Genomic DNA, 18,136 nt, shown 5'->3' on the forward strand with positions numbered 1-18,136 from the left:
AGCTCATGATGTTCACCACATGTAAATAATGCAAAGCTCAAGTTGGAGCAATGTGAACAATTTTACCTAAATGTTTGTAAAGAAAGATACTTTAAATCGTGGGTTTTTTGTGTTTTTAAAAACACTCTTTGCTTGACAGCATTTACAACTATAGTTTAACAAACCTTAAAAATGATTAATTTCATCCAATTGGATTTACAAAACGTTTTAGGGACTAACTGAGGAAAGCCAGGAACAGAGGACTAATGCTGCTTTGCGTCATTTTTTTCACCAATTATCATCTGCAGTGTGCATAAAAAGTTGATTTTCGTAGAAAAACAAAGTATCTCTTCCAAAAGCAGGGTTAGTCCTTTGAAGGGCAGGCTGGAACAAACTTCAGTAAGGTTGTGGGACAACAGCTTCGAGCCACTGTCCACTAATAAGTAGTAGAAACAAAGTTGGATGGAACATTTTAGCAGAAAGGGAGGGCCGGAGGTATTCAAAGCATGGACAGAAGATAACATTGAAATGGGACCAGGTTGGGTGGGACAGCACAACAGAGAATGAACGGAACTGCCTGAAGAGCACAGTGCGTGCAGGATGGAGGGAGAAATCCAGGCTCTTGGTATGCAGAGATGAGCCCCGCCACTCTTGTCCAGGCCACGGACCCCTGTCCGGGTGAGGTCACAGGCCCTTATGAAGGTCACAGGCCCTTATGAGGTGGGGCAGACGGGTGCGGCCGCAAGGCTGTCCTGTCCGCGCTAAGGCGGCTGCCATCAGCCGCTCTCTGGAGCCCCGGAGCTGCTGCAAAGTGGCGGCGGCAGTGGCAGCCGAGGTAACCTGGGTCTCGCGATTGCTCAGCGCGGGCGGCTCAGTGGGCGGAGCAGCGAGCGCTGTCAGGTGACCCAGAGGCGGGGCCTGGCTGCAAGGGGGCTCGGGAAGGGAGGCGGAGCTAGAGCGTCGTGCTGAGCTAGGGCTGAGGGGCGGAGGGATCTGCGTGGGACCGGGCGGATAGCTGAGGGAACGAGGGACAGATTGGGGAGCCATAGAGGGTGACGGTGAGACCTTCAGGGGACAGAGGTGGGGAGAGGAGACCTGCTGAGGCGATGGGAAGGAAGGGCCTCTGAGGCTGAGGGAGAGAAGAGTGTCCCATGGTGCGAGGGACAAAGTAGAACCGTTCCAGAGATGGGCGAAAGTTCCAGAAAGGGCAGTGAGGAACGAGCTGGATAGTCTAGGTGCAGAGTGAGGGGTGACTGGGCCGGAGCCTGCGGCCCCTCAGCAATGGTGGTGGTTCAGGAAGGGTGGCGGTCACTGTGGTGGGGGACTTTAATGCTTCTTCGCAGACTGTCGGCCTCCGTTGGAGCACTTGTTTCCGTCTTGCGGGGTGATTTTCTTCTCTACTCGTTTGCTTACTTTATTCCTAGAGAAGTAGTAAACTTCGCAAGAGCAGGACCTGTTAGAATCCTCTACAGCGCTGGGTTCTGCATGAAGTGGATTTTCACTTAATGTTTGTTATAAACAAAGGCGGCTAGTGGGTGAGGTGGTGATAGAAATTTTCATGTTAGTAGCGGTAGATGCAGTGACGTGGTTGTAAGATTGCAGTTAATGGACGTGTGCCGTCAACAAAACGTAAAGAGGGAGCGAGTGAGTGAGGCGTCTCGTGAGAGGGGCGGTGTGAAAGGAAAGAGTGGAAGGTACTATGTGAGGGGTTGACACCCTTAGAAGCAGCCAGTTCCTATGTGAAGGTGGTGGTAATTGACCAAGGGAGAACGTGCAACGGTGGAAGCGCAATGTCAACCTAAAGGCACGAAACAAAATTAAGCCTTGTTTTGGACTTGTGGAGTCAGAATCTTTTTGTTTTCTGCCTCAGCTCTGCTTCTGGGTTTACTGAGAAGCAATGGAATTTTGTAAAACTATCCCTGGACTTTGGTTTCCCGGATGGCTCAGTGGCAAAGAACCTGCCTGGCAATGCAACAGATGCGGGTTCGATGTCTGGATGTGCAAGAGCCTCTGGGTCACAAAAGAATTGGACACCATGTAGTGGCTAAATAACAACACAATATTCGTGAACTTGCGAGTCAGAGATCTGAAGTTTGCTAGTATGTATTTTCTTCTGTACTTTGTGTGGGCAAATCAATCTCTCTGTGCGTTAGTTTCATCATGTGTAATTAATAATTAAGGGATTAGACTGGAAAGGCTTGTTAAGTTCATTCTAGCAGTGTTAGGGATTCTGTGATTTCATGTAACATTATTTGCCCCCAAGCCCTTAACCATATGTGTTCCCCCCCCCCGCATTTCCATTAAAATATTTATTTTATTGACAATATTTTACAGAGATAAGAGCAGTTTTTCTTTAATACAGATAGGTATATTTATCTATTTATATTTCTCTTTTTACAAAATTGAAGCATATCAAATTGTTTTCCCTAAAACTATAGAGCAAAAAGGAATACTAGGAAACAGAACTAAATACTGAAATATGTTCATCATTAAATTATAACCAAGGGCCTTCTGAATCTCAGCAAGGTATATGATTTGGAGAAAGAACATGAGATTTGGAGCCAGGAGACCTGGTCTGCACTGTTTACTTGCTTTGTGTCATAGGCATATTTCTCAATATCTCTGAATCTCAGTTCTCCACCTTGAAAACAGGAATGATGTTGATTAGTGTTTTCATTTTCTTAGGACACGTACCCAGCAGTGGAATTGCTGGATTGTATTATATTTTTATGTAGGGAACTTCATATTGTTTTCCGTAGTGGCTGTACCAATTTACAATACCAGAAACAGTGTACTTGGGTACCCTTTTCTCCACATGCTCACCAACATTTGTTATTTGTAAACTTTGATGACAGTCATTCAGACAGGTATGAGGTGACTGGGCTATAATCACTTCTTCCACTCTGCTAAATGATTATTTTATAATAATGCCACTCTCCTCAAACCTCCAGCTCACCATCTCATCCTCATTCTCTGTTGAGTACCTTGCTTCCTGTTTCACTAAGAAGACCAAAACAGAGATGATTTCCACAAGCTCCCATTACCAGATCTACTCACTTATTCTACATGCAATTATGCTCCATTACTCTGCATTCTTACTATTATGAATATGTTCTTAGCTAAGGCCAAATCCTCCCTTACATCCTAAATCCTGTCTCTTTTCTTCTACTTGAGAATATTGTTCCAGTAATTCCCCCCTCCTATATGATCAGTTTTTGCTTCTCTGCTAGGTTATTTCCATCAGCATATGAACATGCCTTTATTTTTCCCCGTCTTAAAACCTCATAGCCATGCTTACCCCTCAGCTGCTACCTCATTTCTCTTTCCCTTTATAGAATAACTCCTAGAGTTGTCTCATATTTCTCTCCCCCATTCTCTCAACTGACTCCAAGGATATTATTTCCTTATCATAACACCCAAATGGCTCCTCTTAGGGTAGTTGGTGTCCTCTATGTTGCAAGATCTAGTGAATCATTCAGTACTCATCTTACTTGACCTAGCGGCAGCAGTTGTCACAGCTGATTACTCATTCTTCTTTTGGACTACTGTTTTTCATTTGGCTTTTAGGAACCCAAGACCCACCAGATTTTCTTACTTGTAGAATCCAGCGTGATCCTTTTAGAAAGGACTTTAGGTCATGTTATTTCTCTACTCAAAATTCTCCTATGGCTTCCTATCTTCTCAGAGTACAGGCCAAAGTTCCTGCTATAATCCAGGAGCCCTTCATGATCTGCCTCCCTTCCTTCACCACTCTGATCCCCTCTCTCCCTCCTTTCTTTCCCCTTTGCAGTGTTTCAGCCTCATGGGTCTTCCTACCATTTCAGAACATTCAAACTCGTTCTTGCTTTGGAGCCTTTTTATTTACTTTTTCTCTGACTGAAATGCACTTCCCTAAGTTATGCATTGGCTCCCCACTTTAACTCCTTCAGGTGTGTACTTTTAAGTCTCCTGCTCAGTAAGGTCTTCCTTGGCTATTACATCTGCTCTTTGTATCTCTTCCCCAACACCACGCTTAATATTCCTCTCACTGTTTTACATTTTCCCCTTAGTACTTGTCACAGATATTATGCTATATATTTTATTTATTTATTTTATTGTTTCTCTCCCTGGTTAGAATGTAAGCTCCATGAGGTCATTTTTTTTTTTTTTCCCCCTGTTTTGTTCACTGCTTTATCCCCAGAGCCTGCAAGAAAGCCTTGCAGATAGTAAGTGTGCAATGTATGTGTGCTGAATTTTTGGATGAAGGGATGGAATGGATTGGAGAAAAGGGGTACAACTCTTTTTATTTTTCTTGGTTTGCCCTTGCAAGTTCACGTATCTGTCATAAGATTCAAAGAGTTGAGAAACAATTGTGTTGTCACAGTTATGGGGAGGAGACTTCCTGTGCTATCTTTTCTCTTAGCTTGGAGAGAGTTATGTGGTATCCAGTTCAGATTGAGACCTGGTAACTTTTTGGTAATGTGATCAATAATTATGAAACATTTCTTCCTTTCAAAGTTTATTTGTCATGCTTACTCTGCTTAATTAAGTACTTTGATGACCTAAGAGTTCTTGGTATGTAAGCTCAGAAGGGACTGAATTCCTTCCTTGCTCCCTCTTTCCTTCCCTTTTTACCTCCCTCCTTCCCTCCCTCCCTTCTTTCACTCTTTCCTCCTTCCTTCCCTCCCTCTCTTCTTCTCTGCTTCTCTCCTTCCCTCCCTTCTTTCCTACCACCATTTTTTCTTTCCTTCTTTTGCAGTGCCTTTATAGCATTGTGCTTGGTTCTGTGGGAAATAATGCAAAGAATGATGAGATACCAGCCCATTCCTTAGAAATTTAGACTTTAATTGGTGTAAGAGTTATACATGTGATAATTAAATAAAAATACAAGGCAAATGATTAATGCAAGTTGAATAATGAAGACAATAGGAATACTGAAGACAGTAAGTGCTATGCTAAAAAGTTTAAAGGTGAAGATTGGACTGGTTAGAAAAGTTTTAGAAGAGGTTACATAGCGTGGTTTGCTGGGGAGACCTATAAAACCTCTAATGTCTTCTGAGATGCATATTTTTAATGTGGTTTCATTTTCTTTTTTGGAGAAGGCAATGGCACCCCACTCCAGTACTCTTGCCTGGAAAATCCCATGGATGGAGGAGCCTGGTGGGCTGCAGTCCATGGGGTCGCTAAGAGTTGGACGCGACTGAGCAACTTCACTTGCACTTTTCCCTTTCATGCACTGGAGAAGGAAATGGCAACCCACTCCAGTGTTCTTGCCTGGAGAATCCCAGGGACGGCAGAGCCTGGTGGGTTGCTGTCTATGGGGTTGCACAGAGTCGGACACGACTGAAGCGACTTAGCAGCAGCAGCAGCAGCAGCAGCATTTTCTTTTTAACATGTTTTGAATTCCAGGAATTTTGGACATACCACATTGAACAGTAATTACAATTATATATTATAGAAATATTTAAAAATACTGTCTATTACGGAGAAGGCAATGGCACTCCACTCCAGTACTCTTGCCTGGAAAATCCCATGGATGGAGGAGCCTGGTAGGCTACAGTCCCTGGGGTCGCTAACAGTCAGACACGACTGAGCGACTTCACTTTCACTTTTCACTTTCATGCATTGGAGAAGGAAATGGCAACCCACTCCAGAGTTCTTGCCTGGAGAATCTCAGGGACAGGGGAGCCTGGTGGGCTGCCGTCTATGGGGTCTCAGAGTTGGACACGACTGAAGCGACTTAGCAGCAGCAGCAGCATTAGAATATTAATACTTACAGGTAAATTTTACAATATGAAAAGGACACTAATAATTGCAACTAACAATGTAATGTAGCTAGCAATGTAATAAACCATGACTCAGATATGAGTATTGGGTTGGTGGCTCAGACAGTAAAGAACCTGCCTGCAATGCAAGAGACCTGGGCTCGAAACCTGGGTCAGGAAGATCCCCTGGAGAAGCGAATGGCTACCCATTCAAGTGTTCTTGTCTGCAGAATTCCGTGGTCAGAGGAGCCTGGCAGGTTACAGTTCATGGGGTCATGAAGAGTCGGGCATGACTGAGCGACTAACATGCTTGGATCAGATATGATTAAAATATATTGTGAAAAATTTGGGAAATTTCTAAAGTTGGTTATCACATTTACATAGTGTGGAACTGGATAAAGCATTTTTTGTTTGCAATAATATTGTTTTGAGAGTCAGTGTTGTGTGATGCTGAAGACCTCAGGCTGTTAGGCTTCCTGAATTCAAAATCTGATACTACTGTTTGTTGGCTGTGGAATCTTGGGCGATTTGATCTAAATTTTTATTTTCCTCATCTGTAAAATAGAGATAATGGTAATTCTTTGAAAGGTAATTGTGAGGAATAAATGAAATAATGCAGGTTGAAGTGTTTATCATAATGTCTGATAGACAGTAAATATTAAATAATGTTATCAATTACTACCTATGTTAGTTCTGCTTAACTGGGTTTATTTAAATAAATAAATGTTATTGGACTTTCTGCTTTTCATGCCATTCAAATTTGGATTTGTCTACTCCTCCTTATACCACAAAGTTAAGGGACTGGATGATCTCCTGTGATTTATGATCTATTAACTGCTTTTTCTAGCTTTTGTATATGTATCTGAGTTAGGAAATGTCTATTAGGTATTGTGCTATAAGTGAGTATTACATTGGAATAATAGCTTCAGGTAGTTTAATTACTTACATCTCCTAAACAAGGATATGATCTTTTATTTTTCTTTTTTTGGCAGGAAACAATTTTGTGCTATTGTTCATTCATACTTGTTCATCAAGTTCTTTGAGTCTTCAAGGGCAGAATTTACCTCTAAACAGAAAGATGGAAACTAAAGGTCATTTATTTTGCCAGGTATTTTTCAAAACTGTTTGTAAAGATTCCTTCCTTTTCTTCCTTAAAAATTTGTTTACATTACTTCATATCTATAATCAATAAGCAGATTCATAGCAACATAGTCATACGATCTTGCTTAAAAACTGAGGTGACTTTTGAATGTTTTAGTGGAAATATATTGAACTCTCATCCCAGCAACCCATGTAGTATCAAGAGATCTGTAATGTATGATAAAATTAATTTTGGGGGGAAGGGACAGACACAGTTTTTCTGGAGACCAAAGCATTTAAACCTATGTGAGAGATTGTGAACAATGTAATTAATAACATGGCAGTCTAACCAAAAGCTAAAAGATAATTTAAAAGATGGGGCTTCGCAGGTGGCTCAGTAGTAAAGAATCTGCCTGCCAAAGCAGGAGATGCAGATTTGATCCCTGGGTGGGGGAGATCCCCTGGAGCAGGAAATTGCAACCCACTCCAGTGTTCTTGCCTGGAAGATTCCACAGACAGAGGAGCCTGGCGGGCTACAGTCCACGGAGTCTCAAAAGAGTCAAATATGACTTAGCCACTAAACAACAACAACAATTTAAAAGATGCCAAGTGTCTCTAGTCTTCTTATCGGTGATTCAGGGGATATTCTTATCTATTGGCCAGTATCATGTCAATAAAAAACCAAATCTGGACTTATTATTGAGAGACTTTGTTCAAAAGGATTATTGTAAGGGAGGAAAGAGACTACTGAAATAGAAGGAGGGGGGGACTAACTGAAATAGGGACCACAAGATCTGCAAGCATCTCAAGGACTAGGCAAAACATTTTCTTTTTTAAGTTTTATTTTATTATTTAATTTTTTTATTGTGTATTGGAGTATAGTTGATTGATGTTCTATTAGTTTCAGGTGTACAACAAAGTGATTAAAAGAATGTTCTTTTTTTGAGAATGTAAACAATGCTAGGTGCTAGAGGTAAAGAATCCACCTGCCAATGCAGGAGAATTGGGTTTGATCCTTGGGTTGGGAAGGGGATCCTTGGAGAAGGAAATGGCAGCCTTCTCCAGTATTCTTTCCTGGAAAATTACATGGACAGAGGAACCTGGCAGGCTACAGTCCACGGAGTCACAAACAGTTGGACACTACTAAGTGAAGAAGAAGAAGGCTAGGAAGAATTGGTTATGGGGAAATGGGATGATAGAGTAGCATGATCAGATAAAGAGATCAGAGAAAGAGGCCAGCCTGTTCTCTAGACGGGCTGCCTGCTCACTGGCTCAGGGTGGTGGTGGTGGTGTTCATTCGCTCAGTTGTATCCAACTCTGCGACCCCACGGACTGCAGCATGCTAGGCTTCTCTGTCCTTCACCATCTCCCAGAGCTTGTTCAAACTCATGTCCGTTGAGTCGGTGATGCCATCCAACCGTCTCATTCTCTTTCGAGATAGCTCAGGGTGAGGCTAGGCCAAAGTTCAGGGGCTTGGAGGAAGGAGAGAAGCTTAACCAAACCTTGCTTAATAAATGTTTTGTCCTGATAAATTGGTGGGGATAAGACAATTCAGCTAATCATTTATGAGGCAAAGAAAGGAAAATTTGAAGATGTTTGGCCTTGTCATAGGTAAACATGAGGGGTATGTGGTAAGTCTTACCAAAATCATTTGAGGAATAGTGATTCTTTGCAGCCAGCTGTTATCCAGAACACAAAGGAGTGAGGGAATTCTTTTAAATTTCATTGTTTTTTCAGAAGCACAAGGCTCAGGTGAAATTTAACATTGTCAATTGAGAGTCTTAATCTTTTAAATTCATTGTTTTAGTGGATCTGGTGCCACCATATAAGACATGTACCTATACAGTAATCCAAAATATAATTTCAGAACTTCTTGCTAATTACTGAAGGCTGGATATGTCTAGACCTTTAGGCTCAGGTGGTAAAGAATCTGCCTGTAATGTGGGAGACATTACATTCAGTCTTTGGGTAGGGAAGATCCCCTGGAGAAGGAAATGGCAACCCACTCCAGTATTCTTGCCTGGAGGATTCCATGGACAGAGGAGCCTGGTGGGCTACAGTACAGTCCATGTGGTTGAAAAGAGTTGGACACGACTGAGCGACTAACACATCACTTTGGCTAATTACTGAGACATGTAATATATACATTGTTGATGGTTCCCTTATAAACTGATTTTGAAGATAAATTCTTAAATATTAAAAAATTAACAATATCAAAATATCATACCAGTTTATTTCCTTAAGCTATATAGTTTGTATTTTTCAGATGGTTCACCTTTAACAGTAAAGTTTTAGAGATTCTTTTCTTCCTCTGTTAAAGTTTCTACTTACTGTCTCTTTCTGTTCATATGAACTTTAATAACAGATTTTTGTTCCCCTCTGTCTTAAAAATTTTTTTTTTAATTAATTAATTTCTGGCTATGCTGGGTCTTCATTGCTGCATGAGGGCTTCCTCTAGTTGTGGCGAGCAGGGGCTACTCTCTAGTTGTGGCGTGCAGGTTTCTCATTACGATGCTTCTGTTGTGGAGCATGGGCTCTAGGCGCTCAGGCTCAGTAGTTGTAGCATGTGGGCTCTAGAGTGTAGAGGCTTCAGTAGTTGTGGCACACAGGCTTAATTGTCCCATGGCATATGGTACCTTCTCAGACCAGGGATTGAAACCATGTCCCCTGCACTGGCAGGTAGAACCCATGTCCTGCACTGAACCACCAGGGAAGTGCTAGAATTGATTCTTGATGTTGTACATTCTATGGGATTGGACAAATGTGTGATGACATGCAGCCACTATTAAAATGTTATATAGAATATTAATAGTTTCACTGCCCTAAAAGCCTCTGTGCTTTGCCTATTTATCTCTTCTCACCCCACCTACTCCCACTAGCAACCGCTGATCTTTTCATTGTCCCCAAAGTTTTGCCTTTTCCAGAATGTCATATAGTTGGAATCATACAGTATGTAGCTTTTACAGATTGGCTGCTTTCACTTAGAAGTGTACATTTAAGATTCCACCATGTCTTTTCATGGCTTGATAGCTCATTTCTTTCTAGCACTGAATAGTATTCTATGATTTGAATGTACCACAGTTTATCTATCCTTTGATCTACTGAAGAACATCTTAGTTTTTTACAAGTTTTGGCCATTATGAACAAACCTATAAATGTCTGTGTTCAGGTTTTTGTGTGGATATACGTTTTCAACTCCTCAGGGTAAATATGGAAAAGTGCAATTGCTGAATTGTATGGTAAGAGTATGTTTAGTTTTGTAAGACACTGTCAAATTGTCTTTCAAAATAGCTATGCCATTTTACATTACCACCAGCAATGAATGGGAGTTCCTCTTGCTTCACATTCTTGTCATCACTTGGTATTGTCTATGTTTTTGATTTTGGCCATTCTAATAGATGTGCAGTGGTATCTTGATGTTTCAATTTGTGATTCCCTAATGATGTGATGTTGAATATCTTTTCATGTGCTTGTTTGCCATCTGTATATCTTCTTTGGTGAGGTGTCTGTTAAGATCTTTTGCCTATTTTTTAATTGGATTGTTTTTTTTTCTTGTAGTTGAGCTTTAAGAGTTCTTTGTATAGTTTTGAATATACAAAATAAACATACTTTGAATACAGTCCCTTATCAGGTATGTCTTTTGCAAATATTTTCTCCCAGCCTATGGGTTGTCCTTTCATCCTCTTGACAGTGTCTTTTGCAAAGCAGAAGTTTTAATTAATGAAGTTAAGTTCATATCTGGTGCTGTAAGAACTAGATTCAGTGAGTGTTAGATATATTCATGAATGCTGCACATTTGTAGCTGCATAGTGCACTAAGGAAAGTTGGAATCATTTAGAATATATACCTAATCCAAATTAATGCATTAAGTAGCTCTTTTCAACAAAATTCTTCTTGGTAGCACCATTTTGGAGAGAGTATTGATCTAGAGTGAATGATTTGACCAGAATGTCATATTTAATTTATGTATGCAAAGAGAACATGGCTGACAGTGGCTTTTGATTGCTCTCCAGGAGGAAGAAAATACTGATTCATCAGATGATGACTGTAATTCTTTTGGAGCTGACTTATTATCAAGAGATATTGACAGCAAAAAGTACATCAAGTTTTCTAAAACAACAGAGAAGAGAATTTCACCTGAAATTAGGGGTTTGATCCCAGAACACACAAAAAAGTAAGTTGAACTGTGAACTTACTTAATTGAATTATACTTTTTCCAGTTTAAGAGAACCAAAAATGTAACTCATGTGTTCTCGTAATGTACTAGGTATAGAGGATCATGCATATTGCTGACCATTCTTTTAGGAGCATGGTTTTAATTCCTAAGTAACTTCTCTTATTTTTCTCACTTCTCTCACAGCCATGTGGAGGCCTATAAGCTATCATAATTTTCCAGTAATGAGGCCATTATGCATATATCTGTCTGTTTTTTTTTTGACAAAATTGTAATTTATTTAAATATATGGTGTGGTGATTTAATGTATGTATACATTGTAAAATGATTACCCCCATTGAATTAGTTAGCACATTCATCACCTCACATATTTACATCATCATCATCATCCTCATCATTATTATTTTGGTGAGAACAGAAGTTCTGATCTCAGCAAATTTTAGTTATACAGTACAGGATTACTAACTAGTCACCTTGTGACTTTTTTTTTTTAATAATGTATAAGTGATATAGCATTTGTCTTTCTCTGTTTGACTTATTTCACTTGGTATAATGCCATCAAGGTCCATCCATGTTATTTCTTTCTTTCTCATGGCTAAATAGTATTCCACTGTTTATATTTACCACATCTTCGTTATTTGGAGAAGGAAATGGTAATCCACTGCAGTACTCTTGCCTGAAGAATTTCAATGACAGAGGAGCCTGGCAGGCTACAGTCCATGGGATCTCAAAGAGTTGTACATGACTGTGCAACTAACTTTCACTGTCACTTTTCTTTAACTGTTAATATATTGACAGACACTTATATGTAGTTTTCATATCTTGGCTATTGTGGATAATACTGCAATGAACATGGGAATGCATATATCTCTTTGAGATCTTGTTTTCATTTCTTTTGGATATATACCCAGAAATAGAATTGCTGGATCATATTATAGTTCTGTGTTTAATTTTTTAAAAAATTTTATTTATTTATTATTTATTTCTGGCTGTACTGGGTCTTTGTTGGTGCATGGGCTTTTCTCTAGTTGCAGTGTGTGGGTTTCTATTTAGAGTGGGTTTTCTTGTTGTGGAACATGCATTCTAGAGTGTGTGGGCTTCGGTAGTTGCAGCATGTAGGCTCAGTGGTTGTGGTTCCCTGGCTCTAGAGCACAGGCTTAATAGTTGTGGCACATGAACTTAGTTGCTCTGTGGCTTGTGGGATCTTCCTGACCCAGGGATCGAACCCCTGTCTCCTGCATTGGCAGGCAGATTCTTTACTGCTGAGCCACCAGGGAGGCCCTGTGTTTAAATTTTTTTAAGGAACCTCTCCATACTGTTTTCTATAGTGACTGTACCAACTAATATTCCCACCAACAGTGTACAAGGTTCTCATTTCTCCACATCCTTGCCAACTCTAGTTATCTCCTGTCTTTGTGATGATGACCATTCTAACAGGTGTGAGGTGATACCTCACAGTGATTTTGATGTTAATTTCTCTGATGATGAGTGATGTCGAGCACCTTTTCATGTATTTGTTGGTCATTGGTATGTCTTCTTTGGAGAAATGTCTATTCAAGTCTTTGTCCATTTTTAATTGGGTCATTTCTTCATTTGCTTTTGGGTTATATGAGTTGCTTATGTATTTTGAACATTAACTCATCAGATATATGGTTTGCAAATATTTTCTCTCATTCCCTAGGTTACCTTTTCATTTTGCTAATATTTTCCTTTGCTGAGGAGAAACTTTTTAGTTTGATATAGTCCCACTTGTTTATTTTGCTTCTTTTGCTTTTGTTTTTGGTATCAATTAAAAAATCATTGCTAAGACTGACGTCAAAGACATTTGTTTTCTTCTAGGAGTTACACAGTTTCTTTACCAAATTGTTTTAGCTTTTTGACGTCTTCTGTAGTTCCATACAGATTTTAGGATTGTTTGTTTTATTTCTGTGAAAAGTGGCATTGGAATTTGGATGAGAATTGCTTTGAATTCACAGTTGACTTTAGATAATAATGACATTTTAACAATATTAGTACTTCTAAACCATGAACACAGAATATCTTGCCATTATTTGTAATCTTCTTCAATGTCTTTCATTAGTGTTTATAGTTTTCAGTGTACGGATCTTTCACCTCCTTGGTTAAATTTATTCCTAAGTGTTTTAGTCCTTTTGATTATGTAAATAAGGTTGCTTTCTTAATTTCTCTTTCTGATACTTCATTGTTAGTGGATAGAAGTACAATTGATTTTGTATATTAATTTTATATTTTGCAACTTTATTGAATTTGTGTGTTAGTTATAGCAGTTTTGTTTTTGGTGGAGTCTTTAAGGTTTTTCTATTTATAAAATCATGCTGTCTGAAAGTACAATTTAACTTCCTTTTCTGATTTGAATATCTTTTTTTTTCTTGCCTAATTGCTCTGGCTAGGACTTTCAGTTGCATAAAAGTGGTGAGACAGGGCACCCTTGTCTTGTTTCTGATCTTAGAGCAAAAGCTTTCAACTTTTCACTTTCAACATCACAGTATGATGTTAGCTCTGGGCTTGTCATATATGGCTTTATTATGTTGAGGTACGTTCCTTCTAAACCTATTTTGTTGAGAGTTTTTATCATAAGTGAATGTTGAGTTTTGTCAAATTTCTGCATCCATTGAGATGATCATGTAATTACTATCCTTCATTTTATTAATGTGGTTGTGTTAGGAAAAGCCTAAGTTCTCCTGTTTATCTCCTTTACTTTCATGCTACTACCACACTAACACTTCTGACACCAGATGTGTGGATTTTCTCCCACACCAAGAAATTCAGTGATACCAGCTGGGTATCCTACAATTTAACTCAATTCTGATGCTATCTACCTGCAGATAGTGCCAGATCCCACAGGTTAAGGGTTCAGAGCCATGAGATTGCCCCACCTCCACTTCATCTTACAGTCTCAAGTGGTAGGTCCTCAGGTTACTTCTGTCTGACTTGGCTATAAATCAGAGGTCCCTGTGACCCCTCCTCAGGTTTGATTAATTTCTAGAATAGCTCAGAAAGCTCAGGGAAACACTTAACTTACATTTACCAGTTTATTAAAAAAAACATGATAGAAGATACAGATGAATAGCCAGATAAAGAGATACATTGGGAGAGGTCTGGGAGGGTCTCAGATGAAGGAGCTCTGTCCTCATGGAGTTGGAGTGTATCATCTTCCCAGTATATGGATATGTTCAAGAACCTATAAAGCTCTCCAGAGAGGGTAGAGGACTATAAATGGAGTTAATAATTGATCATGCCTACATGTTCAGTTCAGTTCAGTCGCTCAGTTGTGTCCAACTCTTTGCGACCCCATGAACCGCAGCATGCCAGCCCTCTCTGTCCATCACCAACTCCCAGAGTCCACCCAAACCCATGTCTATCGAGTTGATGATGCCATCCAGCCATCTCATCCTCTGTCGTCCCCTTCTCCTCCCGCCCTCAATCTTTCCCAGCATCAGGGTCTTTTCAAATGAGTCAGCTCTTTGCATCAGGTGGCCAAAGTATTGTAGCTTCAGCTTCAACATCAGTCCTTCCAGTGAACACCCAGGCCTGATCTCCTTTAGGATGGACTGGTTGGATCTCCTTGCAGACCTCTAAAAAACTCCCAATAGTATGGGGTTCAGAGATCTTTCAGATTGGTGAACACATCCACACAACAGGAAGGGTAAAGCACTCTAACTCCATGGGAACTTAATTTCCTGCACCTATGATCCTTTAAGACCTTATCTTATATATCTCTTCATCTGGCTGTTCATCTGTATCATTTTTCATGTCCTTTAAAAAACTGGTAAGCCTACGTAACTGTTCTGAGTTCTTGAGTCCCTCAAGCAAAATAATGAAACCCAAGGAATGGCTTGTGAGAACCTCTGATTTATAGCCAGTTGGTTAGAAGCACAGGTGAAATATGGGCCTGCAGTTGATATCTGAGGAAGGGTAGGGAAGTCTTGTGGAACTGAGCCCTTACCCTGTGAAATCCGAAAGTGTCTCCAGGTACTTAGTGTCAGGATTGAGTTAACTTATAGGACACCCATCTGGTGTCACAGAGAATTGCTTGGTGGGGGCAAACCCCACACACATTTGGGGTCAGATGTGAGTGTGATTGTAGTGTGAGAATAAAGGAGAAACAGAAGGAAGACTGATTTTTCCCTACATAGTTGTGTATCACATTTATTGATTTTCCTATCTTGAACCATCCTTGTGTCCTGGGAATAAATCCCACTTGATCATGGTGTCTCATCTTTTTAATGCACAGTTGAATGTGGTTTACAGATATTTTGTTGAGAGTTTTTGCATCTGTGTTCATCAGAAATATTAACCTGATATTCTTTTCTTGTAGTGTCCTTGTCTGGCTTTGATATTGGTAATGCATGCTCCTTCGCTTTAGTCGTGTCCTACTCTTTGCGACCCTATGGACTGTAGCCTGCCAGGCTCCTCTGTCCATGGGATTTTCCAAGCAAGAATACTGGAGTGGGTTGTCATGCATTCAACATCAGTCCTTCCAATGAACACCCAGGACTGATCTCCTTTAGGATGGACTGGTTGGATCTCCTTGCAGTCCAAGGGACTCTCAGGAGTCTTCTCCAACACCACAGTTCAAAAGCATCAATTCTTCGGCGCTCAGCTTTCTTCACCGTCCAACTCTCACATCCATACACGACCACTGGAAAAACCATAGCCTTGACTAGACGGACCTTTGTTGGCAAAGTAATGTCTCTGCTTTTAAATATGCTATCTAGGTTGGTCATAACCCTCCTTCCAAAGAGTAAGTGTCTTTTAATTTCATGGCTGCAATCACCATCAGCAGTGATTTTGGAGCCCCAAAAAATAACGTCTGACACTGTTTCCACTGTTTCCCCATCTATTTCCCATTGGCCACCTCATGCGAAGAGTTGACTCATTGGAAAAGACCCTAATGCTGGGAAGGATTGGGGGCAGGAGGAGAAGGGGACGACAGAGAATGAGATGGTTGGATGGCATCACCAACTTGATGGACAAGGGTTTGGGTAAACTCCTGGAGTTGGTGATGGACAGGGAGGCCTGGCGTGCTGTGATTCATGGGGTCGCAAAGAGTCGGACACGACTGAGCGACTGAACTGAACTGTCATGCCTTTCTCCAGGGAATCTTCCCTGACCTAGGGATCGAATCTACATCTCCAGCTTCTCCTGCATTGCAAACGGATTCTTTACTGCTGAGCCACTGGGAAAGCCCATTGGTAATGCTGTCCTCATAAAATGAGTTTGAAAGTGTTCCATCCTCTTCAGTTTTTGGAAAGAGCTTGAGAAGAATTGGCATTAATTCTTCGTTAAATCTTTAGTAGAATGCACGAGTAAAGCTAACTGATTCTGGACTTTGTTGAAAGGTTTTTGATTACTTATTTAATATCTTTACTAATAATTGGCGTTCAGATTTTGTACTTCTTCATAATTCAATCTTGGTAGGCTGTATTATTTTAGGAATTTATCCATTTCTTCTAGGTTATCTAATTTATTGATATATAATTGTTCATGGTAGTTTCTTATGATCTTTACTATTTCTCTGTTATCAGTTGTAATACCTCCTTTTTCATTTCTTATTTCACTTATTTGAGTTTATCTCTCAGCACCCCCTACCCCATTTTGTTTTTGATGTCACAGTTTACATCTTTTTATATTATATGCTGCTGCTGCTAAGTCACTTCAGTTGTGTCCGACACTGTGCGACCCCATAGACGGCAGCCCACCAGGCTCCACCGTCCCTGGGATTCTCCAGGCAAGAACACTGGAGTGGGTTGCCATTTCCTTCTCCAATACATGAAAGTGAAGTTGCTCAGTTGTGTCTGACTCTGAGTGACCCCGTGGACTGCAGCCTACCAGGCTCCTCCATCATGGGATTTTCCAGGCAAGAGTACTGGAGTGGATTGCCATTGCTTTATATTATATATCTATAAGCAAATTGTTGTGGTTATAGTTATTATTAATACTTTTGTCTTTTAACGTTTATACTAAAGTTGTATGTGATTTACCTCCCCCATTACAATAGTGGTACACCATTATACACCTTGGATTTCTCAGGTGGCTCAGTGGTAAAGAATCCACTTGGCAGTGTAGGAGATGCAGGAGGCCTGGGTTCAGTCCCTGGGTTGGGAAGATTCTCTGGAGGAGGAAATGACAACTCACTCCAGTATTCTTGCCTGGAGCATCCCATGGACAGAGGAGTCTGGCGGTCTACAGTCCATAGGGTTGCAAAGAGTCAGACATGACTGAGTGACTGAGTACATTACAATATTAGAGTATTCTGGATTTGACTATATATATATATATATTTACCTTTGCCAGTAAAATTTTTATTTTCATATGTTTTCATGGTACTAATTAGCATACTTTCTTATTAGCTTGCAGAACTCCCTTTAACATTTCTTATAAGGTCAGTCTAGTGGTGATGAACTCTTTCAGCTTTTGTTTGCCTATAAAATTCTTTATTTCTCCTTCAGTTCTGAATACAACTTTATGGGGTAGAGTATTGTTGGTTTTTTTTTTTTTCTTTCAGCACTTTGAATATATCATGTCTCTCCCTCCTGGCCTGAAAGATTCCTGCTGACAAATTTGCTGATAATCATGTGGGAGTTCCCACTATTCCATTAGGAATAGAGGAAATGAGTTAGAGGAAAAAGATGAGACAGTCATTTCTAGGCCTCCCAGGTGCTGCTAGTGGTAAAGAATCTACCTGCCAATACAGGAGACCTAAGAGATGTGGGTTCAATCTCTGGGTCAGGATGGTCCCCTGGAGGAGGGCATGGCACCCCACTCCAGTATTTTTGCCTGGAGAATTCCATGGACAGAAAAGCCTGGTGGGCTATAGTCCATAGGGTCGCAAAGAGTCAAATGTGACTGAGGTGATCTAGCATGTGTGTAGCACACCACAATAAAGCTTGTTACCTAGGAAGAAATGGAACGTAGGAGTGTTTCTTTCCTTTCTTTCATTGGTATTGTTTAAAATGGTTAATACCTGGGGAGACACAATCCACCTAAGGAATGCAGTATGAAACAAATGTTTTTAGTTATTTGTTATTTATATTAAATCATTCCTATTCCCTAAAATATTTGAGTTATCTTGTAATTAAAAGAACACAGTTATACTTTTAAAAATGATAAAACATAAAAGGTGATGTAATGAGGTAGA

General features: G+C 40.3%; 1 protein-coding gene across 11 annotated transcripts in view; it reads left to right on the plus strand.

The window, feature by feature from the left end:
• The first annotated feature begins 706 nt into the window (after positions 1–706).
• The window catches only part of EFCAB3 (EF-hand calcium binding domain 3), a 349,923-nt gene continuing 332,493 nt past the window's right edge, over positions 707–18,136 (plus strand). For 10 of the 11 annotated variants that reach the window (XM_081576514.1, XM_081576515.1, XM_081576519.1 and 7 more), the window contains exons 1-3: positions 707–814; positions 6,716–6,831; positions 10,817–10,977. Coding sequence is in view for 5 of the 11 variants with exons in the window: in XM_081576510.1 (XP_081432636.1) it covers positions 6,802–6,831; positions 10,817–10,977 (191 nt within the window). In the remaining 6 variants the exon portion in view is untranslated. Of the gene's footprint in view, positions 815–941; positions 1,364–6,715; positions 6,832–10,816; positions 10,978–18,136 lie in introns of those variants that run through there. The other variant, XM_081576509.1, reaches the window with a different exon arrangement.

This window comes from Giraffa tippelskirchi, chromosome 3, assembly GCF_054371585.1.
Source record: "Giraffa tippelskirchi isolate mGirTip1 chromosome 3, T2T-mGirTip1v1.2.pri, whole genome shotgun sequence".
Classification (NCBI taxonomy): domain Eukaryota; kingdom Metazoa; phylum Chordata; class Mammalia; order Artiodactyla; family Giraffidae; genus Giraffa; species Giraffa tippelskirchi.